At 34.7% G+C, this 17,793-nt stretch overlaps 2 protein-coding genes across 2 annotated transcripts; one reads left to right on the top strand and one right to left on the bottom strand.

Annotated features, from left to right (window-relative positions):
- Positions 1 to 1,052: 1,052 nt before the first annotated feature.
- Positions 1,053 to 7,727, bottom strand: LOC133205425 (gastrula zinc finger protein XlCGF49.1-like). The gene is given in 3 exon segments (XM_061341244.1): positions 1,053 to 1,404; positions 1,406 to 2,082; positions 7,642 to 7,727. Coding segments are annotated over 2 exon segments (750 nt in total). The 5' UTR covers positions 2,069 to 2,082; positions 7,642 to 7,727; the 3' UTR covers positions 1,053 to 1,317.
- Positions 7,728 to 10,856: 3,129 nt separating this feature from the next.
- LOC133172657 (glyoxylate reductase/hydroxypyruvate reductase-like) lies at positions 10,857 to 15,328 on the top strand. The gene is made up of 3 exons (XM_061307596.1): positions 10,857 to 11,133; positions 14,305 to 14,475; positions 14,677 to 15,328. The coding sequence occupies exons 1-3, from the start codon at positions 10,932 to 10,934 to the stop codon at positions 15,285 to 15,287; spliced, it is 984 nt and encodes a 327-aa protein (XP_061163580.1). The 5' UTR covers positions 10,857 to 10,931; the 3' UTR covers positions 15,288 to 15,328.
- The last annotated feature ends 2,465 nt before the right edge of the window (positions 15,329 to 17,793 follow it).

Here is a 17,793-nt window from a genome sequence, read left to right as displayed (position 1 = left end):
AATGATGTTGCTTTTGTTTGTTTTTTTTTAATTTATTTTCATCACTTATAATCTACAGATAAAAGTGTCTGATAAAAGTCTCAGTAACACACTTCAAAACGAGAAAACAGGATCAACAATTAAAACAAGAGAATAAATAATACAATAAATAAATATATCACTGCAATTGTGGTAAATGTAATGCCCATGTAAGAATTAATACATGTACATTTATTTCTTAGATAAGTAAATAATACTGATTAATTAAGGTATTCAATGTATAATGAAGGAATATTGAACAAGTTTACATCATTCAAAACTAGTTAAATATGTATTGCTAAATAATGATAAAGGTAAAATGAGCCAATTCACAAGACTGATAACATTTTAGAATCTGGCCATTTTGCACCTTAAACATTTTTCATGAGTTATCTGCCCTTGGTGAAAAGTAGAAAATTTTAATTTTGTCAAAATATCTGTGGTAGATGATTTTTTTTATTTCATATTTTGATAAAGAGAGAGTTTATGCATATTTTTATTTATATTAGTATTTATTTACAATATCTAAATAAAACATGCGCTGCCCATAGACTTCAATGTAAAATTCAAGGTGCAATTAATTGGACAATAATCAAAATTTTGTAAATTCCTTTGGTGGAGTATTTTTATTTGATAACATCTTCAAAATGCTAACTTGATTTAAAATATCGGACCATTCATTTATTAGGTACAAAATATGCTTGTTATACATTGAATACCTAAGTATAAATAAAGGCCAACAAAAGGGTCATCTTTAATATACAACAGCAGTAAGCAAAACATTCCCATTTCATCTATAAACTTGTAATAATGTAAGTGTATCACCTTCTTATTACATTTCATTACAGTAACAGAGCATTGATATTGTTAAATCATACGTGAAAAAAAAAGAAAGAAAAATAATACTCATTTTCACCTTATGTATTGCTGATGATAAAGTTACACATATTTTGAGAGGATAAACAAATTTAACAATTTCAGTAAGTCATAACTTGGTGGGCAAATATACCCCCCCACCCAATCCCCCCAAAAATGTTCAGCTAATTTACCAATCAGAACATCCATATATCTACACTTCAAAACAGAGTCTTTAAATGAGGGAATAGAAGTGCCAACTACAATTACCTCTGTCCAGTGTTTTGTGTTTAATTCACATTAGAACTTATCTAAAGACAGCATCATTGGAATTCTAGATAAATGTCTGATGTATCTTACATAATGAAAATAAGAAGGAATAATAAAGATTTTAAATAATTAATTGTTTAATTTATTAAGCTGATGCCTGTGGATGCATTGATCTCATATGTTTGTTCCGGTTTGACTGAACACTGAACCACTTTGAACACACAGAACATTGGTAAGGCTTTTCTTTCGTGTGTGTTCTTGTGTGTCTTGTGAAGTCATTTTTGTCGTGAAAGTCTTTTAAGCACACCTCACAGGTATAAGTTAAATTCAGAGGATTGCGGATACGTTTGACTCCTTCGTGTGCCCACATTTTGTGTCGTTTTAGATGGCTAGATGATCGGTAAGCCTTGTCGCATTTATCACAGGCATGAGGTTTCTCGTCAGTGTGAATCAACAAATGACAGGTCAGTGTTCCTTTCTCTGCAAATCGGGCTCCGCATGTTTCACAAACATACGGGCGTTCATTTGTATGTATTCGGAGTACATGCCGTCTTAACTGCTGGTTCTCTACGAAGGCCCTTCCACACAGGTCACAGACAAAGGGCCGTTCTCCTGTATGTGTTCTAATGTGCCTCTGGATACTCGACTGATCATTAAACTCTTTTTGGCAGTAGTCACATTTATATAACATTTCTCCAGTGTGAATTCTGTTGTGTCGTTGGAGGGCACACAGCTGTTTGAAGGCTTTATCACAAACCTCACATTTATATGGGCGGTTTTCGGAGTGGGTTCTTCTGTGGACCCTTAAGGAAGGTAGTAAAACAAAAGTCTTCCCACAGATTTCACAAGCATGAATTGGTGTCTCCTTACTTCTTTCATCTTGTTCCTTTTGGATGTCTTTGGTCACATGATCAGCAACTTCCATCTTCAGAAAAGCTACTGCAGCAATATAAAACAGAAAAAAAAATTATTTTTTATATATAACATTATAAAATTAGGAGAAAAAACCCATATCAATGTGATCTGGGGTGGGGTGGGGGGATATTATAAAAATTAGGAGAAAAAACCCACAAACGCTGTTACTTTAATTTAAATAGTCCTATTTTTACTATTCTCCAAGTGGTTTAATAGAGTTACATGTATCTCTGTAAACTATATAGTCCATATTTTTTTTTTTTAAAATAATTTTATACAAATTAATTTTTTGTGATCTAGAAATACCCGGTACTCACCATGAAAGTGAACAAGTGGATTAACCCATTAATGCTATAGTTTGTAGTTTTTACAACAAAACCTCATCACAATTTAGACCTTTTCCATATTATAAAAGAAAATTTAGATTGTAGCAGATTTAAAAGGAGGAGATATACAACCCTAAATTTGACATCAATTTATATAACAAACGAATTGCTGTTATTAATTTTAACCTATTAGTCATATTTTAATACACAGTAAAATTAACACACAGTAGTGAAGTGACAATTTTGAATGCAAACACAATTATTTCTGAATTTTATGATGTGTTTTAAAACTTAACAGAAGAAAATCACTTTGTGGGAAGCGTGAATTCATTAATTCATTTATATGTTATGTTTCACCATTGTTCTAATTCCTTGTTATATTACCATCTGTTGCAGATGATCCTTCTACTGATCTTAAAAGATTTTAACCCAATCACACTTGTATTTTAACATTTCTATCTTGATTTAAATATTTATCAAATTGTGACAATTTTGTTCAATGATTCTGAAATCAATGCATTATTTTTAAAAAAATCCCTGGGTATATATGTACAAAAAGTTGCACCTAGGTGCAGTGATAGTGTTCAACCTTAAACTGTTCTGAAAACAATGCATGTAAAAAAAATTTCATCAAACTGCATATCCTTCGTAGACTTTGTATTCAGTTTTAAAGTTCTGGGGCAATGTAAAGTATTTGGTTTGTGACCACACAGTTACCTCTTGAATGAATTTATAAAGGAGGTCAATTCTGGTCAACAAGAAAATTGATTGGATAATTCAGCACAATGTGAAGCAATCAGACTTATCCATGTCTCAATGCACACAAGGTGGAGTACAGTTATCCAAACAATGGAAATACATCTTTTGCTTAATAAAAGTATTCAAAAGTTTCAATGTTAAAACAATCTTTGATTATGGTTGCTTTCTTGATACCCCATAGTACATACATAAAATGATGAATAGTGAAATCAGGCCCATAGGAAGCAAATTCAGTTGGGGGGGGGGGGGGGGGGAGCCATACATTTTCAGTAGACAGTTGAGGGGGCACTACCAAAAGTTTTTATTGAGGGGGCACAAGCATATAGTATCTATGTTTCCTATAGTAATCTATATATCGGCAAAATTATTGGGGGGTGGGGGTCACGGTCCCCTGGTTCCTACAGCCATGGATTGATGGAAATACTTGCGACTTTTTGTCTATTTCTTACAAAAAACATTTTTGTGGAAAAAAAAAACTGCATATAAATAGCTTTATCAAGTTATTTTGAATAGTTTAAGATAGTCCCGAAAAAGTTCCGAGTACAGGTAGTAAACAAACAATCGTCCCTGTTCGATATCAAAAACCAATCACCCAAAAACCAACAGCATGTACCAAAATGTGTTTATTTTCCCATGTATTGTTGCACACTTGATCCTGTCAACATGCTCAATGTATCATAGAGAGTCATCTCAAATTAACAGTTTATATTGCAGTGAGATCTTAACACCAGTACTAGCAGATAAATGTCCTAATGACTCTGATTATTCTGTTTACCATCAAGCCATATTAGCAGCATATAAACGACCTAAACTTCTAAGTCAATGTCTGAAAACTGGCAAACATCATCACTTACTGTACCTTAGCTTTATTATACTTCTACAATCAGCAGATTGTGAACTAAATCCAGGTCCTAAAACTCCAAAATATCCATGTATGGTATGCACTAAAGCAGTCCGTTGGAATCAACAGGCAATAGCATGTGATAATTGTGAATGTTGGTACCATATAAAGTGCATAGACATGGGTAGCCACATGTACCAAGCTTTTGCAAAGCCAGACGTTTCATGGATTTGTTGTCAATGCGGCCTTCCAAATTTTAGTACTTCCTTTTTTGAGTCTGCGGACATATCTACTTCTAATTTCTAAGATTCATTATCTGACACTTCTACTTCCTCATTGAATAGTGACATAGGCGAACCTGTCATTACATCATCACCAAAATGTCACCATAATACATCAAAAGCTAAAGCAGAGCCAATGAAAATACTTACAATTAATTTTCAAAGCATAAAGGCCAAACGTGAGGTATTCTGGAACCTTCTGGAATCATGCCAACCAGATATTGTATTGGGATGTGAGACTTGGTTAAAGCCAATTATCACAAACCAAGAAATTGTCCCATCTGGATATGAAGTCTTCCGAAATGACAGAGCAGATGGATATGGTGGGGTACTAATAGCTGTTAAGTCAACTTACATAAGTAGCCAAGTGGATATTGACTTCAACAGTGAGATTGTGGCAGTGCAAATTGAAGGGACAGACAAATCATCCATTGTGGTTGCTTCACTGTATTGACAACCAAACAGAGACTATTCCCATACTCAAATAATCTGCAATGATATCCGACGGATTACAGATTTATACAAATCATCAACAATATGGATAGGTGGAGATGCAAACCTACCAGATATTAACTGGGAAAACGACACCATTACTGGTAACAAATATCCAAAGGATATTAATGAGCATTTCATTGCCACAAAATTGGACACAGGACAGTGAGTGAACCAAATTATCAACTTTCCAACTAGAGACGAAGCAACTTTAGAAATTTTTCTAACAAATCGTCCTAATCTAGTTCACAGGTGTGTAGGTATACCAGGTATAAGTGACCATGACACAATTACATATATAGAAACCCTCAGTAAAGCTAAATACCAGAAACCAGCACGCAGGAAGATATATATTTGGAAGAATGCAAATATCTCAAACCTCCGAACAGCTATGAGCCAGTTTGCTTAGAAACCACAGATGTAAACATTCTATGGAACACCTTCACAGAAAAGTGTGCTACCTTAATGGAGAAACACATACCATCAAAATTCACTAGTGAAAGGTTCAACCAAGTATGGATCAACAGGAAAATGAAAAGACTATCAAAAAAGAAAAAGCGATGCTACAACAAAGCTAAGAGAAGCAGAAAACAACAGGATTGAGATGACTTTAAGAAAATTAAGAAAGAAACCCAGAGGAGATGTAGAGAAACATACAACTCCTACATCTCTTATATGCTTAGTGAGGATGATGCCAACAATCCAAAAAGGTTTTGGGGATTCATCAAAAGCAAGAGAATGGAAACATCCGGAGTGGCACCATTACGTAAAGAGGGGATACTTTATAGTGACACCACTACAAAAGCCAACATTTTGAACGAACAGTTTACTTCAGTATTCACGCAAGAGGACAGCTCCAACTTACCTGAGAAACCCAAGAGTCCTTACTCACCTGTCCCAGACATCACAGTCCATCAGGCCGGTGTCCTGAAGCTCTTACACAACATCAACCCATACAAGGCCACTGGTCCAGACAACATCCCAGGGAAATTACTGAAAGAACTAGCAAATGAAATGTCACCTATACTCACCACCATATTCAATGTTTCAATACAGCAAGGAAAGATACCTGATCAGTGGAAAGAGGCACTTATAACACCATTATTTAAGAAAGGAGACAGAGGAAAGGCTTCTAATTATAGACCAGTCTCTCTAACATCTATCTGTTGCAAATTAATGGAACATATATTACACAGCAATATCATCACACATCTTGAGGCAAATGGAATATTATCGGATTACCAACATGGGTTTCATAAACAAAGATCTTGTGAATCCCAGCTCATCATAACACTCCAGGAGCTAGCCGATGGATTGAATAGTGGAGACCAAATGGACTGTATCCTACTCGATTTCTCAAAAGCCTTTGACAAGGTGCCCCATCAAAGACTCCTGAGTAAATACTACTATTATGGTATCAGAGGCAGGACATTAGAGTGGATTAATAATTTTCTGAATGGTCGTACTCAGAAGGTCATCCTAGAAGGGAAGTCATCAAGAACATCAGAAGTCACATCAGGGGTGCCGCAGGGAACGGTGCTTGGCCCACTTCTCTTCCTAATTTACATCAACGATCTTCCAGAAAGAGTAACATCAACAGCCCGTCTTTTTGCTGATGACTGCTTACTATACAGAAAGATCAGTAAAGAAGAAGACACCAACTACATCCAACCTTGATAGACTGCAGTCATGGGAAAATGATTGGTTAATGTCATTCAACCCAGATAAATGTGAAGTGCTGCATGTGACCAACAAAAGAAACCTATAATAAGAAACTACACCATCCATGGAAAGAACCTAGCCACAGTAAAGTCTGCAAAATATCTAGGTCTTAACATCAGTGGCAACTTATCATGGAATCAGCACATCGGAACAATTACAAAGAAAGCAAGCAACATCAATGCTTTTCTGAGACGCAACATCAGCACATGCCCTAGCACTATCAAGGCGCAGTGCTACACCACCTTAGTGAGACCAATAGTGGAGTATACTTCAATCATATGGGACCCAGTAACACAGAAAAACATCTATGAACTGGAAATGGTGCAAAGGAGAGCAGCATGCTTTGTTACTGGAAATTACAGAACAACTAGCAGTGTGACCAGGATGCTCGAAGATCTGCAATGGCCAACACTACAAGAGCGCAGACATAAAGCAAAGGTCATCATGCTTTACAGTATTGTTCACCATCTTGTTGCAATACCATCACAAAACTACCTTGTACCAAGGGGAGCTAACTTAACAACACAGGGTCATAATATCAGGTTCCTGCTCCCTTATTCCAGAATTCAGGGTCATCAGCAGTCTTTCTTTCCATCTGCCATAACACTGTGGAACAATCTACCATCTACTGCTGTCAACTCCTCTAGCCTGGAGGGTTTCAAGAACAGCATTGGAGCAATCAGAATGACCTAATTCCAACATTTTTAATTGTAAATAGTACCAGAATGGTTTTTATGTACTGTAAATAGACCGTTGTTTCCCTTTGGGCAAGTGTACATAGTGACAATCACGACATTACACCAGAAGGTGGCTTGTGATTTAAAGGAAGAAGAAGAAGAAGTCTGTATCATCCAGACGTTTGCGTTTACCTCCGTCTGTATGATACAGACTAAGTTTAAGAAAGCTATATAGCTAATTCAAACTATATATATAATACTGACTACACCTGATAAACAAGCGTACACCTGCTTATAATTCCGTTCAACAGCTGTTCAAAAACACATTCTTGAAGGGAAATTTTTTAGAAGAATTGTTTATCACTTTGAACAGCTGTTAAATTGAATGCACTCTGTTTGGCTGTCACCCACGACAGCCATTACTGGTCAATTGCAATGAACTGACCAGTCAGCTTATATCATTGATAAACTTTGATTGTACTTACAACAATCTATGAAATTCGGTTTCACTTGAGAAAGAAAATACTATGGTTTCTTATCTTACGAGACCCTCTATTCAGAATATGGACAGATTGACAGCATACTTTACACTTACATGACAGTGATGAATCGAGAGAGATTGAATCAAACAGCTGATTATGTAATACCGGAAGTTGTATTCAAACTATAAATCCGAAAAAACAAATGCAACCCATTTTTTCCCGAATAAATCATTGAAAAGATCAGCATCAGCAAATGGGCGAGATCTGGACCGAGGCCGCCTTGAGTCAGAGGTCAGGGTTTGTCTTCCGGATTGTAAAATGTAAAATAAATTAATAAAATTTTGAATTGCTTTAAATTCACTTAAAAAGTTGTTACAATAAAGATTCTGACATTTTGAGACAAGAAAACCCACGTTTAAAAAATCGTACCACTCGTATATATAATACATAATCTCTACAGTTAGCTATCTATTTTATTTTCCATTATTACTACAATTTGTGCTTTTTAGTCTGATTCTTGTGTTTAATGTAGTGCTTAATTTAACTTGCTATTATGATAATTTTTTTTATTTATTTTTGTTTCTCTTTTAATGGAAACATTTTATATTACAGTTTTCCGTTTCTTTTCTATTAATCACTGGGTTTGTGGAGATGGATGAACAAGGCGTGTAGAGTCCCTATAGCTTCAGATATATGTACATGTAACTTGAAAATCATGTTCAGTTTGTGAATTTAGTATTTAGAGTATAGTTCTCTTTATTGAAATTCATGAAATTATGATAAACAAAACTTTTCCGAGGAAAATTTTCCCGGCAAAAATTATTCTATTATCAAAAAATAATGTGGTATTCGTGGGGTTCGAACCCTAGCAATAAAAATCCTGAGTATCATTTTACTTTAAGTTTGTGATATGACCCTTGACTAAATGGACTTCAAGTATTTCTCGGAAGATGCAAAACAATGCTGTGTCATGAAAGTCTTTGCTCCATGTTTTTTGTCAACCAAAAGATATATATTTTTACGCAAACTTTGAAGATAAACTTTCAAAACAAAAAACAAAAAAAAAAAAATGGAGCGAAGACCCACTCATATCGAAATATTGTGTTACATGTATAGTACTAGTATGCGAAAATGATCCCTTTTGCCCTCTTTAGTGTGTGTATGCTATTTCATAGACAAATAATTCAATCTTTGTGAGATTTTTGCAAATTGTGGTATACTATATATAATGTTAGATGAAATATCAAAGAAAATTTTGTTATAATTGAGAATGAATTTTTTACCTTCGTGTTTGTTGCACTATAGGCACCTGGCTTGCTTGTTCGCCCATCTTCTTTGTTTTATTTACCACGTGTGTGTAATATATGTGCATTTGTTTTTGCATGCATGCTTAAAGCGTATTATGTTGTATGTTATTCCTGTGATATTTTTAGCTGTGATAGTCGGTTTAACAGCTCTACAGAGCTCATATGTTCATTGTCATACTATGTACAAAGTGTCGACTTTAAATAAAATTTACTTACTTACTTTTATCATTTTTCCCCCTAAGATGAACAGTGATTCATCTAAAATCTTTCAATTTAAGGAAGCAAACAAATAATGGTTGCATTCAGCAATTAAACGTCCAGATCTTCGCATCGCAGATATTCTAAGCTTGACAGATTATTGGTATGATTCACACAATGAAATATGAGCTTCACAAGCAATAAGGAAATCCAAACTGCAATGCATACACATCAAAGAACAATGATGAACAGTGCTTAATTTGATTATATACTATACAGGGACAATTAATCTCTAAAACTTAACAAAATCGGAAATTGATATAAGGTATAGAAGTATAGGAATTTGGGTTTGGTATTTTTGATCAGTTTTCGTGTCCAATAAAATGTCTTAAAAGGGGGCGGGAGGGGGTTACACTATCCACACGTCAGATGCCTGTGTTATATACTAAACAATGAGCAGAGACATGAATAACAATATGTATCTGATTATGGGAGTAATTTTTTTTTATTACAGAAACAATGAAATACCTATAATTATAGAAATCAATCAAGCCTACAAAATATTATTTCATCTTCTATATAGGTACAGTGTACGTATATATAGATCTATTCATTTAAGGCCGTTGGCTCGCCGGGTCAGGTCAGATCACCCAGGTTTCGGATGTTTTAAACTAATTATACTGCATGGTATCAATAACTGTACGTTGAGTTAGAATGGATTTAAAAAAAATTAAATTATTATAATTCCGCGGGTATGATTTTTTAAAATAAAAGTTTATTCTACGTTATTATTTTGAATTTCCATATGGAATGAAATATGAAGATAACAAACAGTATTCAAGCTCGAAGTCCATTAAAACAATGCAAATCGGGAGCAGAGCAAACACGGACCTCCAAAAACAGCAGAGGTTGGATCAGGTGCTATGGAGGAGTGAGCATCCCCTGCAGACCGGTCACACCCGCCGTGTGCTTCTTGTCATGATCGGGAAAAAAACGGGAAAATCCGTAGACAATTCAGTGTGTACAGTAAATAATGGCCTAACAATAAGTATGAAAAACGTCAGTCAGCATTTGACTTAATGAAAAATTGTATTTGCTGACAAGGTCATTGTATTGACCATAAAACTTGCAAAATGATGACTTCAAACGAGACTGTTGATATCCTTGTTTCATCAACTTGTTTGTCAATAGCTTGTCTCGTTATAGATATTTTTCGTACGTAGAACATGCTCTTGTGTATCGAATCAACTGGGAGAAGAAAAAAAACATGCAGATGATAAGGGTATATTGCTACATAAGTAATGGAAGTTGAATACATTGTAAATACTAGTATGTGCTAGAAGAATTTTATTTATAAATATTTAAATATCCTTGGACCCGGAGTGTATATGGGGGGGGGGGGGGGTAGAATGAATTAAGAACATTGATTTTTTTATGGCTACACTGCCTCAGAGTTCCTGACTGGTCATAAATCCTTTGTTTAATCCCCACCCCCTTTCAGGCATTTGTTTTTGTACATGTAATAAAAGTTTACCTCCATAGTGTTAAAATTACACTACAATGACTATATTTTTTTTTATACAGAAACAAGTGTCTATGCCCTCCCAACCCATGCCCCCTGACAAAATTCCCACAGAGTCGACATTTTATTAGCGATATGTTGAATGCTTTGACAAAATAATCAATGCTGAAGTTCCTGGAAGTTTCCAATAGCTGAGTGGCAAAATTCTATGCGAAGCAAGGTTATCCACACTCTTCCGTGACCTGCTCATTACACCGCGCTTCAAGATGAGCCAGAGATACAAGGTGTACGTGACACGCCGAATCCCCGACCCAGGGACGAAGCTGTTGGGCACCTGCTGTGACGTTACTTTTTGGGACAGTGATGACGTGATTCCACGAAAAGAGCTTTTGAAGAACGTGAAAGGAGTGGACGCAATCTTGTGCATGCTGACGGATAAAATTAACGATGAAGTTTTGGAACATGCAGGTAAACAATTTTTTTTTATGTAACTGAGTTGCTTCTCTTGTAATTTAGGTACTCAGTGCTAACGTGAACAAGTTTGGGATTAGTTTGAATACAATTAATTTCTCTGAATTTATTTAAAATAATGTATTTATTTATCCAGTACAATCATATAAACTACATTTTATCAATAATAATTCCAAAGTATTAAACATCTTTAGCCGTTCTAGACGCTCTGACCTTGTTTGTTCACGTAGAGGACGATTGTAAAATATAGCGCAATATTCTAAATTCGATCGATCCCGCAGTTCCAATCCATATAGTCAGCAGATGTAAGTCAGGCCGGATTACAAAGAATGATGTCTTGCCACAGTCAACAACATTTCCAGAATTCCCTTCAAACAAACTACTCACTACAGTACGACTAGTTGTGCATTGCAGTAGTTCATTTTCACAATTATTTGTACACATTTCGTTTATTAAGTCTATAACATGCCACGAATTCCCAAGCAGTCGAGATTTGGGGTGAATTAAATAAAAGCCAGGCATGTAGATTCCAATACGTGAGTGCATACACATTACCCTGTCATTCCCCCCCCCCCCCCAAAAAAAAAAACAGCAACATTTGAGTTTCAATTTTATTTTATGTAATATTTTTCTATTCAAATTCCATAATAATTATTACATGTATGTCTATATTATCAAATCTTAAATAGTTGCCGCATCCAAATAAATTTTTCATTTCTATGTAATTAATATGAATTTCAATCACTTTGGTTAATGGTATGATATGCACATGATATATGATTTAAAATACAATATTATTTTTTTTGATAACATTTATTATACATGTACTTGTTTCTGAACGTTAAAGATAGAGAAAACGATACCAAAATATCAGTAAAATGTCCAGCCTTAACTAAATATATACATATACCTACAATAAGTGTCCATGGAAGTTTTAGTTTAAAACAATACATGTATTACTATAAGGCTTTAATTTTTTAAAGAAAACCGAAAACCAAACGGGAAGAGTACCTGAATATTTGCACAATATTGTCCCCAATAAACGCGAACATGTATCAACGTACAATACTCGTAATAAAGAAGATTATGTTGTTCCAAGATGCAGATTAGAATTATTTAGGAATTCCTTCGTACCCGATGCTATAAAACAATGGAATTTACTAAAAATAGAGGTTAGGGAAGCCATCTCAATTAATTCATTCCGAAAAAACATGGTAGGAAAACTGAAAAATCCACCATCATACTTTTCTTATGGAAAGCGATATACCAATATCATTCATACTAAGCTAAGACATTATTGTATACTAAACTATGATTTATATAAACGAAATATTATTAATAGTCCTTCGTGTTCGTGCGGAAAACGCGAAGATGTGTACCATTTCTTTTTTGCATGCAAAAATTATTCCAATGCTAGAAATACTCTTTTCAATCGCTTGTTCATGCTTGAATTGGTCACTATTGATTTAAACCTATTTCTATGTGGTGATGAAAATTTGCCTTTACAGATAAATAACAGTATTTTTGCTGCTGTTCATAAATTTATTGATGAAACATGTAGATTTTCTTAGTTGATATGTTAAATTTTATTTGTATCATTTGTATTATTTTTCTTTAATTTGCATGACATTGTATTATATAAGGAGAGGAACTAGTAAGTTATTTTAGAACTTGTTTCCAATCCTTTTGATTTAATCAATAAAATATGTTCAAAACAAAACCGAGAAAGCATGATTTTTTGTAGAAAAATGACAGGAAAATATTTGGTAAAACCCCAGAAGCTTCGGGGGGGGGGGGGGGCACACGGCGGTCCAGCTAGACCGCCTCCCGTTCTCGTCGGTACACTATCACGATGAAAATTTTACTGTTATAAGAGGTTTTTCTAGTTTCTAAAATTAAGTTTCTGTTTTGTGTTTTTAGAACAACTCTTTCTAAATTCTTGAGCTTTTCAAATTATTTTCTTTACTGCATTTACGACTCTTAGTCTTTATTGAATTAAAACATCGGTGATTTCAGGTAATCCAAGTTAATTGGGTTTAACACCTGTCATCGTTTGGTATTGCTAAATCATCTTCAGGCAAAATAACATCAAAAGGACGATAATCTGGCCCTCAATTATTTTAAGGGTTTACTCAAGTGTCAAAATCTTATCTATTTATTTCCAAATGTCATTTTTACACATGTCACACCATAATTGTTATATATACTGTTGAATTTGTTTGGATGATCAGTCGAAATCGGACAGTAGTCCCAAGTACACTGACCTGTAACAAAATTTGTCAGTTAAGTTTAAAACGCCGGTCGGAGTTTGTCTTGTATCTGTTTAATAAGACTCATAGCTAGAAAGGAACGCAAATCGTGGCTGACAGAATCCGTGCGCGGCATCGTAAGGGAACTCAAAGAGAAGTTCTTCAAGCGAGCAATAAGACGTTCCTAGTTTCTACATGGTTTTGTCCTCTACAAAAATTAAAAAATTTTCGATTAAAATTTGTATACAAATTTAAATTGAAAAATTCTAAATTTTTGTAGAGGACAATACACTTTACTTTCATGATGGCTACGCGCCTGAAAGCGCAACTTGCACTCAGTTCAGTTTTTACTCTATAATTGTCGACTTTTATGATTTTAATATATAAACATGAAAACTGCATTTTACATTTACACAAGAATGTTAAAAATATAAAATATCTCATTGAAAAGTAATGTGTAAGGTTATTTAAGAACATTTCTAATAATAGCTTTTAAGTTTAGATATTTCTTTATAAATTGTACATATTTCTTAAGTTTTTATAAAATGAATATTTAGATAAATGTGAAATTCTTCCATCAACTAAGGTCAGCAGCTTTGAGGGTTTGCAAACAAGTTTTAAATTAAAATTGCTAAATCAATCAACATTAAAGTAAAATTGAAGCTAATTCCTTTTGATTATTTTTCATTTATTTATTTTATTATTTTTTCTTAAATAGACCCTCTGCATGTACTAGCAGATTTTTGAAAGGGAGGTTGAGGGGGTAATATTCGTTAATAATTTGAATTTCTTGTGAGGTTCTAATTGCAAATTATCCCCGAAATATAAAATGCTGTTGTACATGCATGGAATCAGAATAGGAAAACTGGAATTATTTGATTTCTCTTAAAGATTACATTCTTAAGTCTTTGTGAAACAGGTCCAAAATTACAAGTGGTGTCCACAATGTCTGTTGGGTATGAGCACATAGACCTCAAGGCTTGCCAGGACAAGGGGATAGCGGTGACCAATACCCCTAATGTGTCCTCGGACAGCGTGGCGGAACTGACTGTAGCGTTAGTCCTTCTCACGGCTAGACGACTTTTAGAAGGTAATTTCTGAGGAAGAGGATAATGATAATTATGATGGGATATAGAAGAGATGATGTTGCAGCTGTATAAACTCTTTAAATCATCTAACTAAAGTTATTCCTTTACATGGACAAACTGTTTTAATTTTTTGACATTTTGGTACCTATGGGCTGGCTCATTTTTACTATTTTGTAATGGCATCTAGTACATTATTTTCTCAGGTGCGTACGCAGTGAAGAATGGGAATTGGGGAAAGTGGCGGCCTATGTGGTTATGTGGCGTGGAGATGAAGAAGAGAACCCTGGGGATAATGGGTCTGGGGCGTATAGGTTATGGGGTGGCCAAGAGAATGAGACCGTTTGGTGTGGGACGAATTGTTTATCACGATGTTCAGAAACTGAGCTACGACTCGGACTTTGGAGGAGAGTATGTGGAATTTGAAGATTTAGCTAAAGAATCGGACATTTTGTGTATTTGTTGCAATCTAAATCCTCAAACGAAGCATTTATTTAACAAAGATACGTTTCAAATAATGAAAAACTCCGCTATTCTTATCAATACAGGAAGAGGCGGAGTTATTAACCATGTTGATCTTTTTGACGCTCTCACTTCCAACCAAATTGCAGCAGCGGGACTTGACGTCACGGATCCAGAACCCCTTCCGGTTGATCACCCGTTACTCACACTAAATAACTGTGTCATTCTTCCGCACATGGGAAGTAATACGTGGGAGTCGAGAAACCGGATGGCAGAAATTGCGGCAGAAAATGTCATAACTGTACTGAACAACGGCCACCCTAAAGGGGAAGTGCTTAGAAGAGTTGTATTTTAGCTAAATAAGTAACTTGGTTAATTAAACAAATGAACATTACAGACCTGATTATTTTATATCGCTTTATTTTAAATTTTTAGATATACAGTGTATATAGTTATGTCGTGCATACTATGTCTTATATTTATATATCAAAAGAGCAATTATATATTCTTTTATTGATATAGCATCGAGGCAGTTTCACAAAAAAATAAAATGTAAAATCAACTTTTTTATTCCTTTTCACTCGAGTTTGAATAAACAAGCCTTTGGTGGGAGGCAGTTTTATTTACTTTCGAACTCTATTTACGGTAGAAATTTATGGTCCCCCTACTGGGTTTACTTTTGCCGTTCAAGTACATGTTCAAGTTACAAACAGGCCTTTTAAGCATGAAATAAATTATACGGTGAGAAATGAAGGAAATGGCTCTATTCTGTTATTTTTACGATATTGTTTAGTCTAGAAAAGAGGAAAGAATCACAAGTGAAAATTTTCATCTGTAGAGAAAATATAAGAAACAAGAGGCCCATGGGTCACAATGCTCACCTGAATAACTTTGACCCTTCTGTTCTTCATCAGAAGATTATTTTCCCTATATATTCTTAATATGTAAAATTTAGATCACAAACTGTGGCCCAACCCTACCCCATGATTGGTCATGATTTGAACAAACTTGAATTTACACTACCTGAGAATGCTTCCATATCAATATGACTAATGGGTTTGCTGTTCTTCATCGTCGCAAACCACAGTTTGAGTCCACAAAAGACAGAATCGACATGAATCACCAGTGGGTTACCCATGATGGCTGCTCTTGAGAAGAGGATTTTTAAAAATAATTCTGGTATATTCACTCTGTAAAACTTTGATTACCCATTGTGGCCCCACCTACCCCCAGGGGGTCATAATTTGAACAAATTTGAAGCTACGCTATCTGAGGATATTTCCATATAAATATGACTCATTATCAGTTTGCTTACCTTGAGAAAAAGATGTTTAAAGATTTTTTCTATGTATTCCTACATAAAACTTTGATGGCCCATAGTGGCCCCACCCTACCCTTAGGGGTCATGATTTGAATAAACTTGAATCTACTCTATGTAAGGAAGCTTTCATTTAAGTTTCATCTTTTCTGGCCCAGTAGTTCTTGGGAAGAAGATTTTTAAATGGCCCCATCCAATTTTCACTATTTCTTTATATATCTACCCTTGAAAGAGGACACGGTCCTTCGTTTGGAGAAATTTTAATCCCTTCATCTAAGGACACTCTGTGCCAAGATTGGTTAAAATTGGCCCAGTGGTTGCTAAGAAGAAGTTGAAAATGTGAAAGATTTACGACAACAACAACGGCCACAGACAACGAACAGATTTTGTTCAGAAAAGCTCATTTGAGCCTTCGGCTAACACCATGCATAATACAGTCAACGAAGACATGAATGTACGCATGAGAACCTACATGTATGTACAAACTTTCAGATCAAAAGGTTTGTCTTAAAGCTGAACACGATTCGTAAAAGGAAGAGTTATCTTTGTCCGCCATATAAGTCGTTTTCCAGTCCCTAAATAAATAGGCCTAAGCCTCTGACAGCTTTGTTCAGAGTTCAATGTACTCCACCTGAATGGATGTCTCATACTTGGGCGCGGGCGCGACAAAAATGACTTCTGTATGCCTTAGCCAAGTCAGGAGAAAAAGTTACCAAATACATGTAATATACATGTATATTCGATATCAATATAGTGATTTTAATATTTAATATCATCTTTCATCCAAGTATTTCTTTCATCAAAAGTTGACATACGGAAAACTACCGAATAATAAGGTTTGCCATTGGCACAACTTAATTAAATTTTGGCGTGGTATGTTCTAAAAGCATTTGAAGTTATATAGTTTGCTTTTTTCATCCTTTGGTATAAATTTTTATCTATGGTGACGTTCTGGTTGAAAATTAGGATTTTCTTTCAGTTTACTTCCATTTGAAAAAAATGATTAAATTTTTTTTGTTAAAGTAGAAAACACAATTCACATTCGAGGAACTTTTCTTTAAATAAAATCAGTATCCCCCGTAGTTTTATTTAGTTTGAACACTTAATTAAAAAATCCAAATCTGCATATTATAATAATAAAATAATGTGCCACAATTTTTTTAGTACATATAGGTCTATAACATTTGAATATCTGATTTTAACAACTTGATCATCGGATGTCAAATTAATTAACTTGCATCACCCTGTGAGTGAACGTACGTACAACAGTTCCGTGCTCTAAGAGTGACATTGCATCATCCAATAAAGTACGCTAGCTGTTTTGTTATGAACATTATGGACATTAATTATTATAAATATTAATCTTGCTTCTAATCCAATCCAACTATGTAAATATGCAAATCCCTGTATTTGATAACGGGGCGCTATTATTGTTGAACACGATACAAATACGACAGCAAATCGGATATAAGTAAAATGTACTCAAGTAGAACGGACTGACGTCACGAGGAAGCTAAACATAAATATACAAACAGATTTCCCC

The sequence above is a fragment of the Saccostrea echinata genome, unplaced genomic scaffold (genome assembly GCF_033153115.1).
Source record: "Saccostrea echinata isolate AGI-Se365-2 ecotype Australia unplaced genomic scaffold, CSIRO_AGI_Sech_v1 ptg000054l, whole genome shotgun sequence".
In the NCBI taxonomy this organism is placed as follows: domain Eukaryota; kingdom Metazoa; phylum Mollusca; class Bivalvia; order Ostreida; family Ostreidae; genus Saccostrea; species Saccostrea echinata.
This window is presented reverse-complemented; position numbering and strand designations above follow the sequence as displayed.

Excerpts from the sequence above, each read along its gene's own strand:
- LOC133172657 (XM_061307596.1), top strand. The coding sequence starts at position 10,932 with ATGAGCCAGAGATACAAGGTGTACGTGACACGCCGAATCCCCGACCCA. Across the intron at positions 11,134-14,304 it reads TGAAGTTTTGGAACATGCAG|GTCCAAAATTACAAGTGGTG; the intron begins GTAAACAATTTT and ends TTTGTGAAACAG. Across the intron at positions 14,476-14,676 it reads GGCTAGACGACTTTTAGAAG|GTGCGTACGCAGTGAAGAAT; the intron begins GTAATTTCTGAG and ends TTATTTTCTCAG.